The 23,108-nt window shown below is 38.9% G+C and overlaps 5 protein-coding genes across 11 annotated transcripts; 3 read left to right on the top strand and 2 right to left on the bottom strand.

The window, feature by feature from the left end:
• Positions 1 to 2,974: 2,974 nt before the first annotated feature.
• LOC135165979 (DDRGK domain-containing protein 1) lies at positions 2,975 to 5,069 on the bottom strand. The gene is made up of 2 exons (XM_064127839.1): positions 4,900 to 5,069; positions 2,975 to 4,745 (listed from the first exon to the last, which is right to left on the bottom strand). The coding sequence occupies exons 1-2, from the start codon at positions 4,982 to 4,984 to the stop codon at positions 3,958 to 3,960; spliced, it is 873 nt and encodes a 290-aa protein (XP_063983909.1). The 5' UTR covers positions 4,985 to 5,069; the 3' UTR covers positions 2,975 to 3,957.
• A 107-nt stretch (positions 5,070 to 5,176) lies between these two features.
• Eca (eclair) lies at positions 5,177 to 6,633 on the top strand. The gene is made up of 4 exons (XM_064127912.1): positions 5,177 to 5,444; positions 5,510 to 5,730; positions 5,849 to 5,995; positions 6,085 to 6,633. The coding sequence occupies exons 1-4, from the start codon at positions 5,318 to 5,320 to the stop codon at positions 6,232 to 6,234; spliced, it is 645 nt and encodes a 214-aa protein (XP_063983982.1). The 5' UTR covers positions 5,177 to 5,317; the 3' UTR covers positions 6,235 to 6,633.
• A 438-nt stretch (positions 6,634 to 7,071) lies between these two features.
• LOC135165939 (RAB11-binding protein RELCH homolog) lies at positions 7,072 to 11,447 on the top strand. Of its 4 annotated transcripts, none has more exons than XM_064127766.1 (4): positions 7,072 to 7,171; positions 7,237 to 8,177; positions 8,252 to 10,428; positions 10,497 to 11,447. In XM_064127766.1, exons 2-4 carry the CDS (start codon positions 7,245 to 7,247, stop codon positions 10,642 to 10,644), a joined length of 3,258 nt encoding a protein of 1,085 aa, XP_063983836.1. In that variant the 5' UTR covers positions 7,072 to 7,171; positions 7,237 to 7,244; the 3' UTR covers positions 10,645 to 11,447. The 4 variants fall into 4 exon arrangements, with proteins under 4 accessions (XP_063983836.1, XP_063983831.1, XP_063983855.1 ...); XM_064127785.1 differs by having other exon boundaries at positions 7,094 to 7,175; XM_064127775.1 differs by having other exon boundaries at positions 7,099 to 7,171; positions 7,225 to 8,177.
• LOC135165961 (lysophosphatidylcholine acyltransferase) lies at positions 11,176 to 21,184 on the bottom strand. Of its 3 annotated transcripts, XM_064127829.1 has the most exons (11): positions 20,580 to 20,716; positions 18,965 to 20,003; positions 16,577 to 16,722; positions 15,718 to 15,935; positions 14,094 to 14,361; positions 13,885 to 14,022; positions 13,602 to 13,727; positions 13,210 to 13,357; positions 12,256 to 12,354; positions 12,050 to 12,197; positions 11,176 to 11,913 (listed from the first exon to the last, which is right to left on the bottom strand). In XM_064127829.1, the coding sequence occupies exons 3-11, from the start codon at positions 16,657 to 16,659 to the stop codon at positions 11,825 to 11,827; spliced, it is 1,317 nt and encodes a 438-aa protein (XP_063983899.1). In that variant the 5' UTR covers positions 16,660 to 16,722; positions 18,965 to 20,003; positions 20,580 to 20,716; the 3' UTR covers positions 11,176 to 11,824. The 3 variants fall into 3 exon arrangements, with proteins under 3 accessions (XP_063983899.1, XP_063983881.1, XP_063983890.1); XM_064127811.1 differs by lacking the exon at positions 18,965 to 20,003 and having other exon boundaries at positions 20,580 to 21,184; XM_064127820.1 differs by lacking the exons at positions 15,718 to 15,935; positions 18,965 to 20,003 and adding an exon at positions 14,832 to 15,046 and having other exon boundaries at positions 20,580 to 21,184.
• A 172-nt stretch (positions 21,185 to 21,356) lies between these two features.
• On the top strand, positions 21,357 to 22,736 carry LOC135166015 (uncharacterized). Of its 2 annotated transcripts, none has more exons than XM_064127932.1 (5): positions 21,357 to 21,652; positions 21,885 to 22,017; positions 22,224 to 22,381; positions 22,457 to 22,566; positions 22,644 to 22,736. In XM_064127932.1, exons 1-5 carry the CDS (start codon positions 21,507 to 21,509, stop codon positions 22,688 to 22,690), a joined length of 594 nt encoding a protein of 197 aa, XP_063984002.1. In that variant the 5' UTR covers positions 21,357 to 21,506; the 3' UTR covers positions 22,691 to 22,736. The 2 variants fall into 2 exon arrangements, with proteins under 2 accessions (XP_063984002.1, XP_063983995.1); XM_064127925.1 differs by having other exon boundaries at positions 21,882 to 22,017.
• The last annotated feature ends 372 nt before the right edge of the window (positions 22,737 to 23,108 follow it).

Here is a 23,108-nt window from a genome sequence, read left to right as displayed (position 1 = left end):
CTGTCAAGTCATCCGCCTTCCGAGGGACTGATCACTTAGTTCATCATTTAAATAATGAGTCAAAGCTCGCCTGCGGCTGCAATAAAATTTGCAAGTTCTGGCAATTTATGATTACGTTTTGTTCTTCTCTTTCACTGGCCCATCATCAAACAAATACTTCAAGAATTTTCTATGGTATGTATGTTAGTCCACAAAAACCATCACCTTTATTTCTCCCTTAATATCGACAAAAAAAGCGCAAAAATTATTAGCAAAAAAACAATAAAAAAAATTGAATAAAATGTCGGAGACTATCCCAAGAAAGCATATATGAGAGCATATGTTTAATCATTATTAGGGCCCGACGATCTTTATAAAATTGCAATTAGGACGAAAAGATAATATAAAAATTCGATGAATCACATAGTTATATAAAAAATAATGATTAATAATCGTCGAGCCACTGTCCTCACGTTGATGAGCCCATTGTTCCTTGCACAATTTGACAAATTTAAACACAAGATTGATTTATTACTGCTATGTATAAAAGAGAATAATTTTATTCAACTGCCTAGTGACGTTGCATTGAATAAATTAAATGACCAACAAAGACTTAATGAATTATCTGGATCTAATTCAGGGCCGCAAAACGTTTTGACATGAGAATTTTTGTTTACACACATCACCTCCTCGCAGGATCACGGATACGGTCATTAATTAGGACTTTTGTTCTCTAACAATCAGAATTTTGTACACTTTTAAAATACATCTCAACAAATTATCAAGTGTTGCAAGAACTTTTGAGCCGCGAGTTGCTCAGTCATTATTAGTGCAAAGGAATTGAACTTTTGAGTGAAAATTGTGTTAAGTAACTTGCGTTTTTTCTTTCGTTTGTTTTTTCATATGAATTGAACCTTGTTGAATTTGCCAGTAAAGTGATAAAACGTAATTGCGAATCGACTCGGCCACAAGTATTTTCTCAGACAAATAAAAATTTCAAAATTGTGATATCAGCCGTAATTAATGTAATGATGCGCTGCATAAGGAAATTTCTCTGAGAATCGCTCTTTTGAAAAATATTAAACATTTTTTTATATTGACACAAAATAAAATAATTTCCCAGAAAATGTTGACTTGAATTTTTTTACTTGTATCACTCATATTTCAGATCATTTATAAAGTTGATTTTTTGTCTTTTCCGTTTTATCACTCAGTTACTGCATCATTCTGGGCATAGCGTAGTCGTAATTATCAGAAGTGATCGATTGGATTATTGATTTTTACGAGAAGTGCATATCGATGAAATTCTGCTTAGACTTGTAGACCGGTCCCCAGGCACCATACTTGTCGTCCTTGCTAGCTGTTTTCACTTGACTGGAAGATTTCTGATTATTCGCTGGGAGCTTGTCTTTCCTGTAATGAGAATCAAACAATTAACATATTCTTTATTCATTCCAATCGTTGAATGAATTCCTCGTTAGAAAAATTTGAAAGAATTACTTGACTTCCTGGTAGGGACCCTTCAGGGAACTATTGTCATTCGTGTGAACCATTTTGTTAATTATATGACGACTCTTGTGCGTTTGGAAGTTAATTAGATTTCCTTTTGACTGATCCTCCAGCTAAGCAACGTGATTGACAGTGGCTCGATTGATTTTATTTACAATACTATGAGCTCTTAATACACTTTGGTAACTACGAAGAGCGGCGTCGTAGCTCCTTTCGAAATAGGTGTATATCTGAAACTTGAAGAATAAAAATTGATTGATGACATAGACGTGAGAAAATAATATCCTGGAAATTATTTATGTATAAAATTTTATGAATTTTTAAAAATAGTTTACTTACCCTACGGTACGTGATGCAAGTGAACGAGGACCGTCAGTTCTAAGCGATTGCCAGCGTTACCACGACGACTTCCTTTTCGAGTCCTTAGATTTTTAGCAAGTCTAGAATATTTCCATTCAAAAATTTATTAATTCACGGCTAGTTCATTGTGTCTCACACAACCAATTGTCTTTTCTATGATTCTATCTCTCCCCTCATAGACATCCCATCTATTATCCGACTTATTGTTAGTTAAAAATCGACCCAATACATTTTTAATCTATAATTCATTGAGATCTTTGCGATCTTAAATAAATACTCGCAATAAATGACATTGATTTTAACGAATGACTATAAAGAGGGGACGAACTAATTTATTAGCTCACCTCACACTGGGTAGAAATGTTGGGGAATTGCCTTGGCAGTCTAAGACTTTGCACCTCATGGACACATAAGGTATGCACAATCACTTGAAGTTACAAAAATATTGAATTTTCCTTGGAACCAAAGAATCGAAAAAAATTTTAACGATAATTTTGAAATGATTTTGGAATTTTGATAAAAATTTATGAGACAATCCAAATGGACGTTGCGCGTCGCGGTCTACGACTGCGACCTGTTGGCCGTGTTCTCTTGGCTTAATACACGTTCTCCCCTTCTTTTCTGCGGTACTTCACGACCTTAAGACCATGCAGCTAACGTGTGCTCCATCCAAAACTTCTTCGATTTTTTAGAAAATTGATTTTCTTTTTTTGGTCTGTTGCTGAATGAATTTTGATCGATTTTGCATCGATGTCTCAGCTCTATTTTGATGTAGCCAATGACTCAATGATGATTCTCTAGAGTCAAAGCCGACTGAATACGTGCGCATTTCAGCGTAGAAGGTGGAATGTCGTCGTCAGTTTTCAGATAGGCCTGAATTATGCTAATCTGCTCGCCGAAAATAGAAGTCTGGATTGCAATTAACAATTCGGGCGAAGTTAGAAGCCCACTGTGATCGTTAAATGATCTCAATCTTGACAGATTTTCACAATATTTGTAAAGGGCCTTTTTCTCATCTGCTCACAAAGTCCCTCGATGGGTACATTTAAAGATACCCTAAAATAACGTTCTACAGCCTGACCATTGGATTTTTTCCCCATTACAACAAGAAACGATACTTCATCAATTGAAACTTTCAATTCCTTTATTGCAGTTATTCATTAAAAAAGAATTTCATGTAAATTTATAAAGCATTAAGATCATGAGATGAATAATAAAAATAAGGATGGAAAAGAAACACAGTTGCAACTTGCACTTTAAGGTAAACTAGAATCTGATGCAACATCGAACCAAGTGTCGTCAGAATTTTCAACCTAACTTCGGAATATTTCATCCCGCAGAGAGAAAAAAAAGTTATCACGCCCAGAATTCCAACTTCTGAGCAAACGAGTTTGCTTAAGAAAAAAGAAAACATTTTCTCCTGCACTGAACAATAAAAATAATATTTTCATTGTTTTAATTTCATTGAGATATTGACCTCTTTGTGCGACGTCCATAAAGAGGGCATTGAAACAAAGGATTTCAGTAGTGGGGACAAGTAATTGAATGAGCATTCGGTAAATAATTCACAAATGAATAAATAAAGAATGGATTGCATTATTGAATAAGAAGGCGTCGTTATTACTCGATTTGCGCTTTCGAAAATTAGTAAACTATAGTGATTCCTTGGCAATTTTCCACATTTCTCTCGTAATTGATGCATGCTTAGTCTCTCCTCAGTTTTAAAACATTGTCACAGTAAAATAATAAGCTGCAACGAGAGTATTTATAAGGAGTGAACAGCACTAATAACGTCGCCAACAAAATCGACAGTATCGATAATAATAATATTATTACAAAACTTCAGTTTTTTCATCATTCATGCTCACCTAAGGAATATTTATCATGTATATTATTCAGCATTAAGTTATAGCAGTCTATCTTCAAAACAGGAGTAAGATTATTGGCGTGATATTTTTTCATAATCAATCATCATTTCTTTATCAAGCAGAAAGAATGGATTTCACATTTGAAGTAGTACAACACAGATTTTTAAAAATTCTATAAAGAAAATCTTCCTTTTTTACTTAAAAATACAGTATATGTACAATTGCTTTTAAAATTTCATAATCAACTCGTTTCAATAACTTTAGTCTGTTCACAATTGAGATTGATGAGTCTGTTGGAGTTCTCAGCGAGTTCAGTGATACTGACTCTACCCCTCTGCTTGACGAATTTGGCTACACTCTCAAGCTCCTGCTGAGATATATAAATAAACTTTCCTCTGTCATCAATAACTCCAGTGAGTCGACCATTTACCTGAAGATCTTGAATTCTCTCTATTACACTCTGTGTTTTCAGATTGAAATGGCCGGCTAGATCCTCCAGAATAACTACTTTATTAGACTTAATGTAGTCGAGAAACTCTTGAAGAAGATTTTTCTGCTCCTCCTCATTAGCAACATCGTATCCCTCCTCCTCAATGCTGAAGGCCTCCTTCATTTTTAAATACTCTTCAGCTTCAATTCTTTCTTTCTCCTCTCTCGCTTTTTTCTCCTCGTCTTCTCGGGCCAATGCTTCAAGCTTCTCCTTCTCTCGGCGCTTATCTGATTCCTCCTGTGCTTGCTGCTCTCTCTTCTTCCTTTCCTCACGTTCTCTCTCCAAAGCTTCTCGCTGCTGTTTCCTTTCAGCTTTGGCCTCAAGCTTCGCCCTTTTCTTCGCACCCATTTTTCCTTCTATGATTTCTGGCTTATCTGCTGGATCAACGTTCTCATCTTCGTCTGATGCATCGTTTGCCTCCTCCTCCTGTGGGGCTCGATGCATTCTATCTTGCATCCGACGTCGGGCATTACGAACACCAGCAGCTCGACGCACCGGTTGACCTCGGACGGCTGCTTCTTCAGGTACTTCATTCTTAGCTGAAATTGTGAAAATGATTATACTTTCATTTTTTTTGTTAACAGATGGGAAAGGTGAATTATAGGTTATGTCTGTCAAATCCATCTTTCTCTCTACGAATACACAAACATAACAATCTGATTGTTGTGTCAACAAGATAAATTTCGAACGTACTTAGTTTTTTACGTGACAATAAAGTGAGTAGAACAATTAGAGTCACTAGTCCTGCGGCAATAGCCACGAGCACAGCCACATCCATGTTTTGTTGTTGCTTAATCTAGTCCATTCGGTTCCTTCTGTCGTTCTGTCTTTCTGACATTACACTCGAGATTGGTGCTCGCTCTCGACTAATCGATGTCTCCCGTAATCGATTCGACTCGTTTCGACAGCCACGTTCCACGTTTCTCCGCTCTCGGCAGACTTCACGTCAAATGGCCATTTTTGACTGTCGTAGATGACGTGTGCGCCGACTGTTCAGTTTATGCAATATTACTTATTTTCTTCCACGTCTTTATTAATTTAAGTTTATCAATCGGAATAAGTGGACAAATAACAATTCATAGATAGTTCACTCAGTGATTATCGAGTTATAATGATTAAGTACGTTGGGTTATTGGCACTTGTTCTAGTGCAATGTACATCTGGCCTGTATTTTCACATCGGTGAAACTGAACGAAAGTGCTTCATTGAGGAAATTCCAGATGAAACCACTGTTTTAGGTAATTTTTTCAACACCCAATTATTGAAAGTTATTGACAAATGCTGACTTGGATTTATTTGACAGTGAATTACAAGGTCGAACTTTTCGACCCCAGGAGTGGTGGATTTATGCCAAGCAGTCCAGGCATAGGTATGCATGTTGAGGTTAGAGATCCTGATGACAAAACTATTTTATCCAGAGTCTACAGTTCGGAAGGAAAAATTTCATTCACCTCACACACCCCTGGAGAACATGTAATCTGTCTGTATTCCAACAGCACTGCTTGGTTCAGTGGAACACAACTGGTGAGATTTTTGAATAGTTTTCGTAGTTTGTATACGAAAATTCCAGGATTTCTTTGAGACATAACTATCGCATATGATAAATTATAAATTTTTTGAAATATTTTCTTCGTCTTTGCAGAGAGTACATTTGGATATTCAAGTTGGTGATCACACAATCGACTATGCAAATCTTGCACAGAAGGAGAAATTATCAAAACTTCAACTACGAGTTCGTCAGCTGTTGGATCAGGTCGAGCAGATTACTAAAGAGCAGAATTATCAGAGGGTAATGACATGGAGTTCTTAATGCCCCTATTTAATCACATATGTTTAAGTAAAGATCACTTTGATGACCCCTTTGATTTTTGTATGTAGTATCGAGAGGAGCGTTTTAGGCAGACGTCGGAGAGCACAAACCGTCGAGTATTATGGTGGTCAGTGACACAAACTGTAATTCTCCTAGCCATGGGTGCCTGGCAAATGAGACACTTGAAGAGCTTTTTCGAGGCAAAGAAACTCGTGTGAGGTGGAGTCGTTCGTCAGGCAAAATTTTGTCATTAAAAAATGTTCCAGGGGAATGTTCAAACCTGATGAGCCTGACTCACAATCCCAACAACGCCATCAATAATGGCTTGATCTCGAGGATAATTGAGGCTTAAAATATCAAGAAACCTTCCTATTCCAATAGGATGAATTTTCAAAAGAAATAAGATCGCACTATTATTCAGAAAAACAAATGGTTTTATCCACCAGTTTCATACTAATTAATTAATTAATTGCAATAAACAACTTCTGTCCCTGCAGAAGTATTCCTCATTCTGTACAGATTTGTTTCCAACAATAAAAAAAGCACTTTGTAAGAAATTTAGTTATGATGTGTAAGATGTTCTTCGTGAATAGAAATAAATATTTAATTGATAAAAAGTTCATGTGCTTCATTACCCATCATTAATTCCCATTATACCTAAGAAAGTTCCTGTTACCAATTTTTCAAATCTCAAAATAAAGCAAAAAAAGGTTAGAATTTTGCCGGCCGACTTACTGGTTAGTGGCAAATGTAGCCCACAGAAGTCTATTTAGATTATCTATTCAATAATAAACGAGAGACTAACGAAGCATTTTAATTAGGTCATTTTGTAACAAAAAATAACCCGTTGATCATACGACGTTCTTTTGGTCGCAGCCAGCCGCGAGCATAAACGGTGACCCCCTCAGCTGTACCGGTCAGTACTAACCAAAGAAGATACATTAAAGGATTAAAGTAGAGGCTCGATCCTCTTTGCCGTGTACCGTCGTTTTAACAAAAAGGCTGCTGCGCTATCTCGCGGTACCTGCGAGAACTTATCAGCCCTCAACTAAAAACCAAACATAACACAATGTGACGTCACGATGTGTTGTCATTCCCATCACAGATGTTGCATTAATATCGTCACTTTCCAGCCCCTGATCAGTCCTTACAAAAGTGAGTACGTGAGTACTTCCGAATCCTCATAGAATCAATTTACCAATAATCAGGTGTTCCTTAAGCATAAACGATGGAAGCCCTGGGGGAGGAGGTTATCCCCCAGCCTTCAATCATCGAGAAGCTCTCATACAACGACATAGCCACCAAGTTGTTGAATGAGAAACTCTTGTTGACGGCTCTGGAACTCCACGCTGAGCTCTGTGAGGCAGGAAGGGAAATTCCTGTTCTTAGAGACTTCTTCGCGAATCCCAACAACTTCGAGTGCCAGAGCATGAAGCCAGAACCATTTCTCCCCATGCATCGCTCTAGCAGTCAGGTAACCTTAGATTCCCTGGATATTTCAAGGTACTCTGAGGATGGTGGAGGTGTTGACGAACGAGTTGCTGTTCTTGAGTTTGAGTTGAGAAAAGCCAGGGAGAACATATCAGCTCTCAGAGCTAATTTAACAGTTGTAACAGAGTCGGAAACGACACCTGATAAAAATTCAGAGAGAAATTCACTGAGTGAACAGCCGATAAAACCTCATGAGCAACGAGCACTCAATTTCCTCATCTATGAGTATTTATTAGCGAGGTCTTATAAATTAACTTCGATAACGTTCAGTGATGAGAATGAGGATCAGGACTTTGAGGACTGGGAGGACGTGGGGTTGAATATACCGAAGCCACCGGATTTAGTGCAAGTTTACAGGGAGTTCCTGAGGGCGGGTGGATACGATAAACCTCCGTCTGCTGAGGCTGGGATGCAAACTCACTTCGAGGAGGAAAAGTCAAGGGGGGAGTACGAAGTCGAAGTGACGAAGTTGATGGAGAAGGTTGAGGGTCTCCAGGGGCAGGTTGAGTCCCTTCAGGGGATCAATAAGGAGCTTGAGGAGAGACTAGCTTCGGGGAAATCTCAAGGACATCAAAATGCTGCTCAAATTGTTCAAACCTTGAGTTCTAGTTCGACTACTCCTGACAAGTTCGAGATGCTGGAGAGTCCAAGGGAAACTACGACGAAGGAGGTATGTAGAAGGAAGAAAATTATTTTCATGTCTTGCTTTAGAAAATGAAAAAAAAATTATTTGTTTCTCTCTAGGACCCAGAGGAGGAGGACAGCATCTCAGTAGTAGTTTCCCTTGGAGACACCGATCCCGGTGACAAGGACTGGACCCGGATCCATCTTCCTCGAATGGACGTAACCGTGGAGACCCCGACCCTCCCCAACTCTCCCTCCCGTGCCCTCCCGACGCGTTTCAAACGCGAAGTCCTGGCCCACTGCTTGATAACAGCTTCCCCCTTCGGTTCAGACGGCACTCAAGACGCTCTCATCGACGTCGTCGCCATTACCCTTCCTAAGATCACGCCCAACATTGTCCTGAACAAGCGAGATGAGATAATTCCCCTCATTCTGAACACAATTCGTCTGCACTCTGATTCCTCTGAGCGCGAGAAGCTCCTACAACTGCTGTTCAATCTCAAGAAAAAACCCCAAGAGGATGAGCGAAGAATTCTCTTGGGAGGTCTCGTCTCAATAATAAAGATTGAGGACTCCCCGCCAGGGCCAGAGGAGATTCTCACTATCTGTTGGGAGCAGAGCCAGCACAAATACTCAGAGCGACGATTATTGTCATCAGAATGCTGCTCAGCCCTGGCCCCCTACACCCCCAGTGGTATCAGGAATTCATTAATGATCTCAATGCTCCAGCAGATGCTTCTGGAAGATAAAGAGCCATCAGTCAGGGCTTCAGTCATCCAGAGCCTCTCTCTCCTGGTGGCACTAATGGACGATCCTGATAAATACTTCCAGTGTGAGGAGTTGGCTCTCACTGCCCTTGAGGACACCAGCCCTGAGGTCTTTAGCGCAGCATCGATGATTCTGCTTCCCATCCTGGCACAGTGGGCCCTCTCTCTGAAACGTCTGCAGTCTCACCTGCTTCCCAGGATTCTGGGAAAGTTGAAGAATCAACTGAGACCCAACCACTCCCCTGGGAAGGATCATAGAGAGAGAGAAAGGGCCTGCGCCTCTCTCACAGTCCTCACAATTTTGTTACCTCATACTATCGTCTCTGTGGTTAATTCTCCGGTTGTCAAGTCTAGTATTCAAGACGATGTCTCTTCGGAAATCCCTCGGGAGATAATTTCTCTCTGTAAATCTAGTATTACCAACCCCAACGTATTCTGTGAGGACACTGAGGATATCGGAATTTTATTGAATACGTTTTTGTCACACATCTGGGCGGAGGACACTTGGCCAGAGCTCGAGTGGTTCACGAATAAACTTATTCCAGATATCCTCGAGATGGCGAAGGGACTGGACGTCACTCAGGAGACTGTTTTAAACTGTTTAATGGGGTATGTGCAGGCCCTGTGCGAGGGATTCGGTCTTTATGTCACTCAGTACAGAATTAAAAAGGCTTTTGAAGGAGAGGTGAGGAGACTGGAGGAGGGGTTGACGTCGTTATCTGGGAAGGACCCGGGTATGAATCTCTGCGTTATACCTATTTATCTGACGATAATATCGACACTAGACCCTACAGAGCTGTCCAAAAACATCAAGAATTTTGTGGTCATATGTGCGATGTCTGGAGTTGATGTTTCTAGTTTGATTGTTGGGATCAAGAGGCTCTGCAAGCAGTCTAGGGTCGTAGAGAGTGTTCTCACTGCACTGTGGGATGGAGTGGTTCATCAAAGGGCCAGTGTCAGGACGGTTACAGCCAGGCTGTTTGCTGAAATTATTGGGAGTGTTGGGGAAAGGCTCGTATCTGCGAGGATAGCTCCAGCTATTGTCACTCTAGCCTCTGATTCAGATCTGATTGTGAAGGCTGGGGCGATCAGTGCCTTGGGAAGGCTGATCATGGAGAGTAGCTCCAGGGAGGCAAAGGATAAGGGAAGATTGACGTTGGAAACCATTGCTAGGGAACCTCAGGGTGTCCCACCTACATTAGCCGTTCCCCTTGTGACAACTCTGGCGCATATTGCACCCAATTGCCCGCAGTACTACGTCGAGGATGTAATCACGACACAACTGACGGGGATCACTGCTTCTGCATTGCAGCAGAACCGAAGGGTTGATCTGGCATCAGCTCTTGTCGATGCTTATTCGATCATCGTTTATTGTTCGTTGAGTGATAAGTGTGTCAGTGGAGTACTGTTGCCCGGGCTAAGGTATCTGGAGACCATGGTGGGGAATGTACTACCACAGCAGAGGGAAACTGTTAGGTCGCTCATCAGGGAGGCTGAGTCCAGGCAGGATCTACCGAAGCCTATTGAGAGGTAGCTATTTTTTATTTCCTTCCCTCTGATCAACTGAATTTTTAATTGTAATTTGTACATTTCAACAGATCTATTTCTGCTAGTTCCGGGCTCTCTCTCTCCCTAGCCAGTGCTAATGTCGGCCAAGGGGTCGAGGACATGCGTCAGATAATGTCAAAGATATTCACGCAAAAGCCAAATTCCCCCAGTATGCCTAGTATATTCCGGAAGAAGTAAATTATGATGAGGGGTTCAACAGAGTGAAGAGAATTGAATTTTCATACGGTGCCTTTACATCCAGTAATAGCATTTTTCTTTGCGTGACGAGTTTGAATGCTGGGATAATTAACGCGTTCTCCATCTCGTGGGGAACAACATTCACATCTCTCTAGTTTACTCAATGGAAAGTATTCAGATTGGGGAGAGGACTCAGCACCTACTATTCCTCAATTACTGCTAATGTATTATTCATAACAACGTATTCATTTTTTTTAATTACCAACAGTTGTATTCGAATAATTTATTTTCCAAGGGAGAATGCACAAATGTTATGTTCAATTTATCGATAGGGAAATAGACATTACATAGTCATTAACACGCAAAGAAAAATGCTAAATGTGTCAGATAATTACGAATGAACTAGTTGAATTTATCATCTTGGCGATAAAATTGTACTTACAGTATTTTAACTTTGCTGAATCTAATATAGAGAGAGATATTTTTGAATAATTCATAGGATTGTAAAAAAAAATTGTCGTTCCGAGAGTCTTCATCTTGTAAGAATATTTTATTTTATCTATATTTACAGTTGAATAAATATATACATACAGTATGCGTTATGCAAGATAAATTTATATGTGTTTTTTTACATTAAATTATGTTATATTAATTTCCATCGAATCAATTATACAATCGTTTTCTGAGTGTTAACAATTGCCTTGTCTTTCTAATCTCTTTGTTACATACATTTTTATTAAGTATTATAGATAGTTGAACGTATTTATACTGAGCGATTTCAATAAATTTTGTTTTCAATCGAATTTTGAATATTTTTTTGTCCCTAGCACCTAAATGAAGGATGAACTGCGATTTTTAATTGTCGAGCGGCTCAATCCGTACTCGCTAGCCCTGAGCAATCTATCTAATTGATAAGAATCTATTTCACTGCATGTCTGTCTGATCCATTCGCACTAAGGGAAAATTGCTCTTTGATTTAATTCTCTGGGTTTCGAAGTATTCATGCATCCCTATTTACATGTTTTTTATATGGGGAGAACTTGATGAGGAAGAACATTGACTTTTCAAAGTTGCGTCTAGGCTTTTAAACGGGTGAGCAGACACCTGTTAGCAGCGGCTTGTCCGTGTCCCGGTTCTTCCTGATCACTTGGGGACTTTCTGACGAGCCGAAGAGACACTCTCAAATGGATTTTTTTCGTCTCTCGTCAGTGTCAGATGAGAATAGATGAGAGTATTCGGGCCGAGTGCCTAGTACACTTATTACGTCCTCTGGAAATTTAAACAATATTTCATTTAGAAAGTGGTCCACAGTTTAGTCAGTCCCCATTTTTCTTGCATCAAATCCGAGGCGTCTTACTAACAATTTATGTACTAACGGCTAAGGTATCAAATAATTTCTGCTCACCTAATGTCACTGAGTCACCTCCACCAGCTTCTCGACATGCCTGCAGGAATATTCTATCGCACTCCTCAGAATGTAACTGCAAGGAGAGTCGCAGAACCTTCTGCAACTCCTTGGCATTAAGACACTTGGTGCCGTTCGAGTCACAAACCTGGAAAGCCCCCATAAAGTCAAACTAAAATTCAAATGAAAACGATAATATCGCTTACCTCGAAGGCGATGTCCACGAGGTCTAGCTCGGTATTTGCATTCGCTATTGCCAGAACTGTGAATATGTACTCCTCGAGGTCCACACGCCCCCGATTATTCTGAAATTAATATGTCTGTTGTAGTGATAACATAAAGATCTAATTATTTAAATTATAGATCACAGGGTAAAGGTCCTTCCCAATTGAAGTTTATTATTTATTAGTAAATAATTATCGATAAATGTAAGAAGTTCCGCATTGTTATGTTCGTTTATTTATGCCCCTAGACGTGGCACATATGTATATCTGCATCCTCGTATGGTGATTTGAGCGATATGGCTTAATTATGTGCGAACCAATTGCGTTGTGAATATTCCATTTCATGATAACAATAAAATAAAACAATGTCTAGAAGCCCACATTATTTTTATTAGACAGTCAAACAAGTTGAGAGTTACTTGGAAATAGAGCATAAAATCAGTGCCATTTCCTTTAAACCAAACTCTAGAAAACATAAGTAATAACCAATACTCTAGAAAAGATAAGTTATTACTTAAGGCAAAACTCAGTCAAGGGTTTTTTTTTAATTCACTCCATCTTTAGCACAAATTAGTATAACTAAAATTTTTCCCTCTCATCGTTTAAATATTTAATAAATTACTATTTCCTAATGTCTCTGATTTTTCTGATTTTATGTTTCATCTTATATTTTATATTGAACACAATTCATCCCAAGAATGTTGTGTCTGGAATGTTTTAGTCTGGTAATCAGATATGCTAGACAATATTTTAATAATAGAACATGGACAAAAAAATTGATAAATAAATATTCTAGCTAACAGAGTATTTTTCTAATTAACTGAAATCCCATGTGAAATTGAATAAGTTCTGAAGACTGTTAAAAATAACGAGCACAGAAACAAGATCAATTGTTTGATGTCCTATTGAAAAGGCCAAGAGAAAAGTATTTCCTACCCTGTCGTGAATCCTGAATAACTGCTGAACTGATGGGTCCTTTGGATCCAGCCTGAGTATTCTCGCAAACTCTTGCAGATCCACTGAGTCACCGAATTTCGATATCCGTTGTTGCACCAATTCCTCCTCAGCCTTAATTTTCTGAAGACTGAAATAACGAAAAAATTAAATATTGAAAATAGTAAAAAAAAACATGTTTTACTGCTGACCTTCCAGACAAGCTAATCTATGAGAATATATTTTCTATTTAATGATTTGTTTCGATTTTACAGCTTGGCGAACAAAGATAGCACTTTTGCTTGAAACCTCAACTGCAGTTATTCACACTGCACCATTGGGAATTCAACGTTAAACACGGAACTCCCTTGAATATTTCAGAATGTATTACCTACCCGAGTTTATACCGCAATTTGTGCGCCTCGACGATACTGGAGGCGTGGGATAGATGAAGGGAGTGAGCTTTACTGATTATTCGGCAGTCGTCGTATGTATAATCTGATACTGGTATCTGAAGGGCTCTGCAATATTCAATGAAATTTGTTTTAGTTAATCACGATGTTAAAGAATCGTCCCTTTCCCTTCGAATAAGATCCTTCAAGTCCTTGAATAGAATTAAATGTCCCTGAGAATTTCTAAATTACTCAGCGTTGTTCCCCCCAATTACTTTGTACTCACTCAGCCATTAATCGTCGAACATTATTGGCATACAGTTTGGGGTCTGTTTTCTCCGCTTCACTGGGCCTATACACCGGCAAAAACTCGATCTCACAACTGCTGTTTAACTGGGTCAGTGTCAGCCACAATAATTTCAATCTGAAAAGAAATCACATGATTTTTATTACAATCGACACCAACAGAATGCTTGTAAATGCGGGGTAACGTACGCTCCAGGGCCTTCCCATGTCCAGGTGACTGTGTCCAATTTATTCGGATAGCGAATGCACACGGGTTGAACTGGCACACCGGGGTAAAATGCACCGCACTTGAATGTTATGAGGCACGAGCGATTTGTACAGGTACCTTCGGGAAATATCATCACTTGGGGCCAGTCCTCCTTTGATGTCGCTCGCTCTATTATCTCTTTTATTGTATTTTGACGAGAATTTGGGTCGTCCCGCCAGACGTATACTGGTTGAGTGTAATTTATCAATTCTGATGGATAAAATTATCAATGTAATATTCGTTATCATGCCCACAATCAATAAATTTTCACGCGAAATTTTCGATTATTGTAACTCTTTAATTAAGAAAAATGAGATGAAACTCTTCCTGAAATTTTATTCCCATCGACAATGTTATTCCTTCGTCATGTCAATTGAGAATAAAATTGTTTGAAAAATCTCTTTTAATGGGACTTCAACGCTAATAGATTCCGGTGAATGGGATTTCAATTGGCAATGTAATATTAATACAGTGATAATTAATTTTTATTAATAATTTCTGTTGTGTAAATAGTGCGTGAAGTTATGTATATAATTTAATTCTCATCAGTCATATTTCTTCCTCCTGAATTTAATTACAATTTAAATAAACACCGAAAATGAGTTTCAGTAAAATTGAAGGGGAATAAATAAACTCCGGTGAAGGGGATTCCCGAATTAAGCATCATCATCATCACATACTTCCAATGAAAGGATTCAGTCCCGACTCTCTCCTGACGATGATGGACGGAAAACCCGTGACGTAGACGATACCTCCATCAATGAATGTTGAGTGTGGTGCAACAACGAGTATTGGAGCTTCCGCCCTTGTGGCCTGCCTCCCCCGAACCACTATTCTCATCCCGCCTGCCTGATACGTCAGTCGGCCAAGATAGCACAGCCAGGGGATTATTTTTCTGTGGTATTTTCATTCATCTCATTTTCTCATCTTTCCTCATTTATTATTCGACCCGTCACCAGTTCCAGAGAAATTTTACTCATAGTATCAACGAATAGCCGTTAAAAATCCCATCCACCAGTATTTTTCATTAATAGATGTGAATTAATTATTTACCCGGGAAAAATTAAATCCGGAAAGTTATACCAGAGTTAGAATACAGCACAAGTGAGAGAAATGCTTTTATTCGTGAAAATAATATTCATCTCCAATTTTTTCGAACAGAGAATTAAATTCAATTCGAAAAGTAATTGTTCTGTTCATTATTTTTACCTTTTACAACGAAGACACTATTACCATTGAAAAAAAAAAAACCTTGTGAATGAACTACCTTTCCATCGGAAAGTGTCACACCGTGCGATAAGAAATTCCCGTTCAGCCAAAATTATGTTGAATAATCATTAATTTTCACAAAAAGCATTTCTCAAGACAGACACAGACGTGAAACTAGCGGAATAATCGCCAACAGATGATTCCATTTAGGTAAATCTCAGAATTTCTTATGAATTTCGCAATTAATAATTAATGCGAAATGAAAATCAGTTCCCGTCTACTTTGATAGTTTAGTTCCTGAATTGAATTTTCCACTGGCGAATAATGTGCCATTTTCGCTTCACTTGATAGACCTACTTCCGAAAAATGGAATTCTCCCGGTCTCGGCTTTGGCAACGATGCTGGGACCACCGAGGTAGACGACCGGCAGTGCATCGAAGAAGCTCGAGTGCGGTGCCAAAGCGAGAACTGGCGCGTCCTTAGTCGTTGCCTTCTGGCCCTTGACCTTCAAATGGTGAAATCCACCGCAGACGAACATTGCCCTCATCACCCAGCACACCAGCACCCTCATATCTCTAATTATGTTAGGACAATATTAGGGATGGGTTCGTTAACATAAGCATTGGTTAGTGAGCGAGGGACGAAGCCATTCACTACGGTTCACATTTTGAAATTGATGAGAAATAAAAAGTCGGAGCGTGAATGACACTGAGCTACATCGATTCAAAGTAACGCTTGAATTATTCAGCTAAGTTTGATTGCGAACTGTCGTTCAAGGCCTCGAGAAGTTTCCGGATGGCTTATTGAATTGAGGACATTCAAGGGCTTTGGTTGGTTTTTATATCCTTTTCTTCATTCGCCGTGTAACTTTTTTATGTTGAAAAATATTTTTATTCGTAGAATGATCGATAAAGTATCGTTATCAACATTTAAAACCTCTCAGGAGGAATATAATATTAGTAAAGCAAATTGCTGTCGAGTTCTCTGAAATTTTGAATAATTTCTATTATTCCTGGATGGAAGGAATAATTACAAAATCATCACAACTTTTCTCATCAATTTCTGTCCACATTCAGCCGCAATGTTGATGTACAATTTGAATCGTGAACTCCACATGAAACTTCTAGATATCAAAGTCAAACTATCGAGACGTATCAAAGCGTTAGTGTCAGGTGAAACAAGTTTCCCCAGTTTGAGTTGAAATATTTGCTCTCACCGTCGCCATCCGGTGAGGGGAGCACGCCGGAGGTCTTCCTCGGAGAGTCCGTGGAGGCCCAGACACGCGAGGAGCCAGGCCATTATCACCAGGGCTGTGATTGCTGCCAGGCGGAAGGGCAGCAGCGCTACTGTCAGAAATGCTGTCTGCAAACAATTATTAAAATTTAATTTATTTATACAACTTTGTATTTAACTTCTACTTTTAAAAAACTGTACAGACGAGTTGGGAGAGTCTCCGAACCTAGAGAAGAAATAAATAGAAATTACTTAGAAACTTCTGTCGAATTTGTCAGATTTTCGTAAAATTTTTTCGCACGTGTTATATAATCGCTATATTATACAATAAATATTTTTCCTAATGCATTAATTCATTAACCTCATTATCCCCATTCCACATCTCTCAATTAAAGTGAAAACACTTTCGAATCCTCGAGAAATGTTCTCCACATCTAACACGCGATATAAAAATACCCAAATGTGAAATTTCGGATTCCGAAATTGACCCGGACTCGAATGGACCACTGGCCTGCGGTAGAGCATGTACCGTTCCTCATATTTTCCGTTAGACATTCTCAACATTCTCCCCTTTCTTCCTTCGGACTGATAGTCACCATTGATTCATCCAAAAGAACAGCGCACGCGCCTGGAACCGCCGGTACCAATCTCTCGTTTTTCCCTCGCAGGGGTCTAATGACTCCCCTAATCATTGTTATCGATTTACGAGGGGGAAAAAATATGGTCAATCGATGTATATCGAGGTTAAAGTCGGAAGTCGTACGACGAGTTCGTCCATCCTCCTCTCATTACCGTTTATCGTGCCCGTTCTTTCTCAGCGATTCACAGACGAATTCGTCTGTGAAAGTCGGCCAAAGGCCGCGGACCTCTTCTTCAGCGAAAGATCGATTCAATCATATGATGGGGAGAATTTTTATGCTCCGAGGATACTTTGTAATTACTATTTCTTCAATGTGTGACACACATTGAATGCTCTCGTTATTATTCAACTAAATTTATCCTGATGTTTGCAGTGGCTGTTAATATTATAATTGTTTGATTTTTTTTTCAAAATTCCCCCTCAAACCTGATGGCTCATTCCTGTCGGAGAATAAAAAAAGTTTCAAATTTTTTGTTCATTTCACACAGTTCTAAATTCAAAATTGCATCGCTTCTTGAGTCAATACGATATTTTTTTCAGTCCCTTCTACATTCTAGTAATTATTTCCTGAGAGTTTTTAGTTTGCCACTTGTCCAAATGATCCAAAAAAAAACGTCGTTCCTACTTTACTCAATATATTCAGAACAAAGGATCATTTCACTCACATGTAATGGTGGCTTGTCATTTGCTGATGAATGGAGAATGCTTTCTAATTACTATTTTCAGAACACGTGACCCACATCATCCGATATCTTTTTTTAATTATACGAGTTAGACACGATTCTACTCAACAATATGACTAATTCGCAAGTTATTTCAGACCTAATTCTTCTTATTTTACATTTTCAATAGTCGGCTGTCGATGAGGCTCATCAAATTATCGTTCCATATGACTCCAAATGATCAAATGCTAGCTCTGACATTCGACCACAAAAATAGAAAAATATTTGAGTGGAGACAGGCGAACTTGCATTTTTGCAAAATGTCAGAGCAAAATAGTACAAAAGTCACTGAATTTAACTGAGTCACTAATTTTTGATTTGTTAATTTTTGTTCTGAACGACAATTTGTTCCCGACTTACTAAATTTTATGGGCAATTTCTCCAGTACTTTTTTCTCTATAAAAAACCATCTTCCTTGATTTGAAAAAGATGCCAAGCCTAGTGACTCCAAATATTCCAACGATTTCTGTTCACTTTCCCCATATTCTAAAAAAACTTAGAAAGACTGTGGTTGCCTCACTACAGCTATCGAATACGACGTCAACTTTCACTATCTCTATCGAAGTCATCATCTCAGATTCAACCTAATCCACAACTTATTCCCCAGTTTAATAATTCAAAACATATCTTTGTCAATTTGTGAAATGGGCCCTTGGGGTATTGAATGATAATTCGCCATGCGCTGGTTTTTAAATAGAAAGTTCCCTCGTAAAGGCTCGCTCACACTAACTGTACTCTCCAACAGACACTTTTCCGCAAATTTATGTCCACTTTCCCATAAAATAATGAAATATTGGTAATGTTTTTTTGCCGCTGTTAACACGAGTTTTCCCCAGTAGCCTATCTAATGTACAATTTTTACTATACATTCGCATTCTGTCAATGAAAAACATCAGTAGGTCGACTCTCGGATAATTTAAAACTCCGTAAAAATGACGGTTATAGCCTTGGTGGTACTTTCTCAGTGGCCGTGACCGTATCACAAACGAGGAAATATAACTTTCTTAACTGTATCTGTATCCGTCCGTTCAATTCTTCTTTCATTATTTTTCTTTATGCATCAAATAAGTTTCACAATTGTGATTTTTCAGTGCTTCAAGGGGATTTGGAGCAGGCACTTGTAAGACTTTGTGAATCGATTAAGAATTTATATAACATGTTCGGGAAAATAAATATATGCGCATTGAAAACTCATGGAAAATTCGGGGGAGTTCGATAGAAAAGTGCCTTAACTTTTGCATCACAAACTTTATAAGATACTTGAAGAAGGAAATAAATATTGAAAAACAAACAATTAAACTTAAAAGATAAAATAAGAGCTAAAAGGAGAGCTGACGCAACTTCTGAATTTATCGAGCAAAAAAAATATTTATTCATCGTTTTCGCAATCATTCGTCACCGACAGTAACTGATAACAACTAATGTGAAATCGTGAATAAATAAAAAAAAGTACTTTATAACAAAACTTGGGGATATCATTTGGTTGAGCTATTCACCATAAAAATCTATGAATAATTAGCAACTTCGTTGCAAAAATACACTCCTTAAAAAACTTGAACAATTAAATGGGTTTATCTGAGCAATTCAGAAGCGATTCCTAATTAGTTCAAACGGTAATCAATGTGTATAAATAATTTAATGAATTACAGATCATCAGAAGCCTCGTCATTATCGCTCGTAAGCGATTAACATCTCTAATTCCCTATAAAATCCTCTAAAAAGTTCATTAAAGTCCGATATATCGTATAAGTTGTCATTCCGCCAGTATGATCCGCACGTTTCTCCTGTGACCCACATTTTTGTCCCACATCCAGGGCACAACGACCGATACCACATCAAAGGTGAGAGTGAACCACTAGAATCGCCTCAACAAAAACCCCTCGACCAGTCTAATTTTCAAAAAGCCAACGTCGCTAAAATCACATGAATTTCCCAGTAGAATCTCGTCGATTGAGTCAGACAGGACAACACTCGGCTGCACTCGGTGTGCCTCGTCAAATCCGTTATCCGATTATCGCATGCCATCGTCCGCGACTATTTTATTGCACCTGCAATACAACGTCAAATGTCTCGCAATAATTCGAATGAATACAAGTGAATAAACCGTTTTACTATTTCGTTCATCAGGCGGCTAATGAAGTGGGGGTAAAACGGTTAGATGCCACGTGGGATTGATATTGCGGTGTCTGGTTCTATTTGGGGACGAGAATGATGCAGCGAGTAAAGGAATTGCACAAAAAACGAGATCAAAATTGAAGTTCTTCCCTAAAAATGAAGAGAAACGGGGAAAGTAAAGAATTATTTTTCAGTTGTCCCAGAATTTTCAGAAAAAATGTAAAACCGGGAGATGTGTCAGAACAACGTCTCGAGAGTGGTATATAAATAGAAAATAAACACAAAAATAACAGAAAAATGTAGAGTAAAGACTAGTTTGTTGTAATGTAATTTTCCTTGAAGAAATACGACCCTTTTGAGAACGACCAAGAAAAATAATTTCTCGCCTCATTTCTGCTTATGAATTGTGATTAAATAAACATTTGCCTCAAACCAACCTTCCCCCATTTTTACATAAAAAAATATGAACATCCCTGTCATTCAATCCCAAAAACCATCTAAATACCGACCTTGAGTTTGTCATAAGTAGTGTCAAGCTCCAATCGATGAACAAATGGATTGAGAATATCTGTGTCGATGGATGCAGCATCCAGTTGATCCTGATGATGCATTTTTCCATTAATTTCCTCCATTCGGTGGATTTTATTTGAGCCGAACGGCCTGCCACGTCCGTCGACTCAAATCCAAAAACACTGAGTCACCCGATCAACCCCTTCAGTCAGTAAAATTTCGATGATTCACAGGGAAAATATATTTTGATTCGTGGCACTTTTGATTATTCGTTTCTCTCTTAAATATTTATTTAAAACTCATACGAAGGGCGATGTGTTTAGCGACGGCGCATCACGAGGGGGTTAACACACCACCTGAATTGACGCAATTGGATGCGCGATGCGATAACTGCGAGCACCCGGTGGCAAATAAATCAAACGACAGCACTTGAATTATTTGTCAATTATTCCTTCAACTGTGTAGGATTTTCTGGCAATTTGGTGATTTGTTGTTATTGCTCGTGTCACTCAAGGTCTCGCGATGTTTATGAAGAGGGACAAATAATAATAAGTAGAGACGATCGGTGAGGAACGGACGAGTCACCAACGCGTTCGATGCCCGACTGAAAAACCAGACGGAAGGGAGAGCTTTACACGCTTCCCCGTTCCTACGGTGACTCGTGTTCCGCCTTTCGCCGTCGGGTTTTTTTTTTCCTCCTTTGGGGTCTTGATTCACACCACATTAATGCCGCACTTACGACACGAGAATTATGAGGGATAAAACGTGGGGTTTCGGTTCTCCCCTTCACCCTCCGGGGTCAGGGGATCGGTTTGATCCACCGGGAAATGGATGGTCAGATGTTTTTTAAAGGGGTGGGGTATCTTTTCGGAAGATTATCTAGATACCACGTGCGCGCGACGAAGCGACCATAACCTCGTTGGAATATGGAGAAGGAACTTCTTAAGGCCCTCGTCGGATTCTTCTCGACCCTTGAGAAAATACATGGGAAGTGGGATCAACGGTGTCAGGGGGTGCAGGAGAGTCTCGAGGGGATGAAAAATTTTTCCGAGCAGTTGGAGCACGTCTTCAGGTATTTTTGTGATTAATGATAACGGTTGATGATCCTTTAAAAGCAGTTTTTTGACGATTAGTTCCTGTTGAAAGTTAGTTTGTTTCTATTTAATCGTTTTTCGACGAGTTTGCACCGGGTAATGACGTTCGGGGCATTGTTTTGATGTCTTTAGGGGTTTTTGTTTGTTTTGCTGAGTGGGAGGGGTAGTTTTGAAATGTTTAATGAAGAGGGCGACACTTACTGACAGCAGGGAGGTCGATGATGCAGAGATCTGTGGAATCGAGAATGTGCGGGAGAGACTGGGATTTAAAATCGAGGTGAGGATGGAGGAGGAGGTTTCAAAGGTCAGGGAGACTATTCAGTACCTGGGGGAGTTGAATCAGGTAACACCAAAGGTTGAAGTACCCAATTACGTTGTGTAATTTATGCTGTCGTTAACTTTAATGGTAGCTAATTTTTCCTGGTTTTACGGGGTTTTTACCCTATTTCGGTTATTTTCCACTTTTGAATGCTTTTTAACAGTTTTTAATTCACAGTTATTACCCTGATTATCGTCATTTTGATGTTATTGATGATTTATAATATTCAGGAGCTGAAGAACAAATTAATTCAACTGGAGAATGTAAGGAGTAAGGCCTCCGTTGATGATCCGAAAATGAAGGAGATCACCGAAGGTACTTCGCACAGACCTCGCTTGAACCTTCTCTTGGAGTGGGCCATCGATGCCCAAAATTATTACCAAAAACGGTACTCAGTCCCCAAGATATTGTCCCCCTTAATTTAAACGATGGACTACTAATTAACTTATTCATATGACTTCAGATACAACGAAATTAATGAGAGTTTCAAAGGTGTGGATAAGATGAAACGCGAAACAATTCTGGAATTAATTGACGTCGTTGGAAGGAAAGGAGACAGATCAGTATTAAACCGTAATTATCCTGCTACTCTCAGTGCTAATTTTCCGCCACAATTATTGATAATAATGAGGATTGTATTTTGTCTTCAGGAATATTGGGGTTCACGCAATATCTAGCGAAGGAAAAAATCCGCTGAAATTCCAGAATGTATCTCAATAAATTTATATTTTTTTCTCAACCAAGACGAGTTATCACTTTCATTATTTCATACCATCAATCACCTTTCCCTCCCCATTATCAACTTTTCTCTCAAGTATTACGTAACTCATCTAACAAACGAGAAGAGTGAGAACTCCATTAATTCCAATTGGCCATTGGAAATCTGATTCACAGGGGCTGATGGAATTGTTCTGCAAGAGTTGACAATTTCCAGTCTCATTCTATTATCTTCATTATTCGATATGGGTTTTCGATTGAAGTTAGTTAATACTCGAATTCCCCAAGATATTTCCAATGAAACAATTACTGCCTGAGTAATTAACAAAACTAGTTAGGGTTTTAAAAAATACAAAACTACTAGGAGCATTGATTTTTTAATTGTTTATGTAAATCAT

This window comes from Diachasmimorpha longicaudata, chromosome 1 (genome assembly GCF_034640455.1).
Source record: "Diachasmimorpha longicaudata isolate KC_UGA_2023 chromosome 1, iyDiaLong2, whole genome shotgun sequence".
NCBI lineage: Eukaryota > Metazoa > Arthropoda > Insecta > Hymenoptera > Braconidae > Diachasmimorpha > Diachasmimorpha longicaudata.
Note: the sequence above shows the minus strand (reverse complement) of the source record. Positions and strands in the feature narration are given on the sequence as shown.

Bases quoted from the DNA above. Each gene is read 5' to 3' on its own strand.
- LOC135165939 (XM_064127766.1), top strand. From the start codon at position 7,245: ATGGAAGCCCTGGGGGAGGAGGTTATCCCCCAGCCTTCAATCATCGAG. The intron at 8,178-8,251 runs GTATGTAGAAGG...GTTTCTCTCTAG, and splicing joins GGGAAACTACGACGAAGGAG to GACCCAGAGGAGGAGGACAG. The intron at 10,429-10,496 runs GTAGCTATTTTT...ACATTTCAACAG, and splicing joins CTACCGAAGCCTATTGAGAG to ATCTATTTCTGCTAGTTCCG.
- LOC135166015 (XM_064127925.1), top strand. From the start codon at position 21,507: ATGGAGAAGGAACTTCTTAAGGCCCTCGTCGGATTCTTCTCGACCCTT. The intron at 21,653-21,881 runs GTATTTTTGTGA...ACTTACTGACAG, and splicing joins CAGTTGGAGCACGTCTTCAG to CAGGGAGGTCGATGATGCAG. The intron at 22,382-22,456 runs GTACTCAGTCCC...ATATGACTTCAG, and splicing joins CAAAATTATTACCAAAAACG to ATACAACGAAATTAATGAGA.
- Eca (XM_064127912.1), top strand. From the start codon at position 5,318: ATGATTAAGTACGTTGGGTTATTGGCACTTGTTCTAGTGCAATGTACA. The intron at 5,445-5,509 runs GTAATTTTTTCA...TTTATTTGACAG, and splicing joins AGATGAAACCACTGTTTTAG to TGAATTACAAGGTCGAACTT. The intron at 5,996-6,084 runs GTAATGACATGG...TTTTGTATGTAG, and splicing joins AAGAGCAGAATTATCAGAGG to TATCGAGAGGAGCGTTTTAG.
- LOC135165979 (XM_064127839.1), bottom strand. From the start codon at position 4,984: ATGGATGTGGCTGTGCTCGTGGCTATTGCCGCAGGACTAGTGACTCTA. The intron at 4,746-4,899 runs GTACGTTCGAAA...TCACAATTTCAG, and splicing joins ATTGTCACGTAAAAAACTAA to CTAAGAATGAAGTACCTGAA.
- LOC135165961 (XM_064127811.1), bottom strand. From the start codon at position 20,702: ATGGAGGAAATTAATGGAAAAATGCATCATCAGGATCAACTGGATGCT. The intron at 15,936-16,576 runs GTGAGAGCAAAT...TAACATAATTAG, and splicing joins CCCCTCACCGGATGGCGACG to AGATATGAGGGTGCTGGTGT. The intron at 13,358-13,601 runs GTAGGTAATACA...TCGTTATTTCAG, and splicing joins AAATTGCGGTATAAACTCGG to TCTTCAGAAAATTAAGGCTG.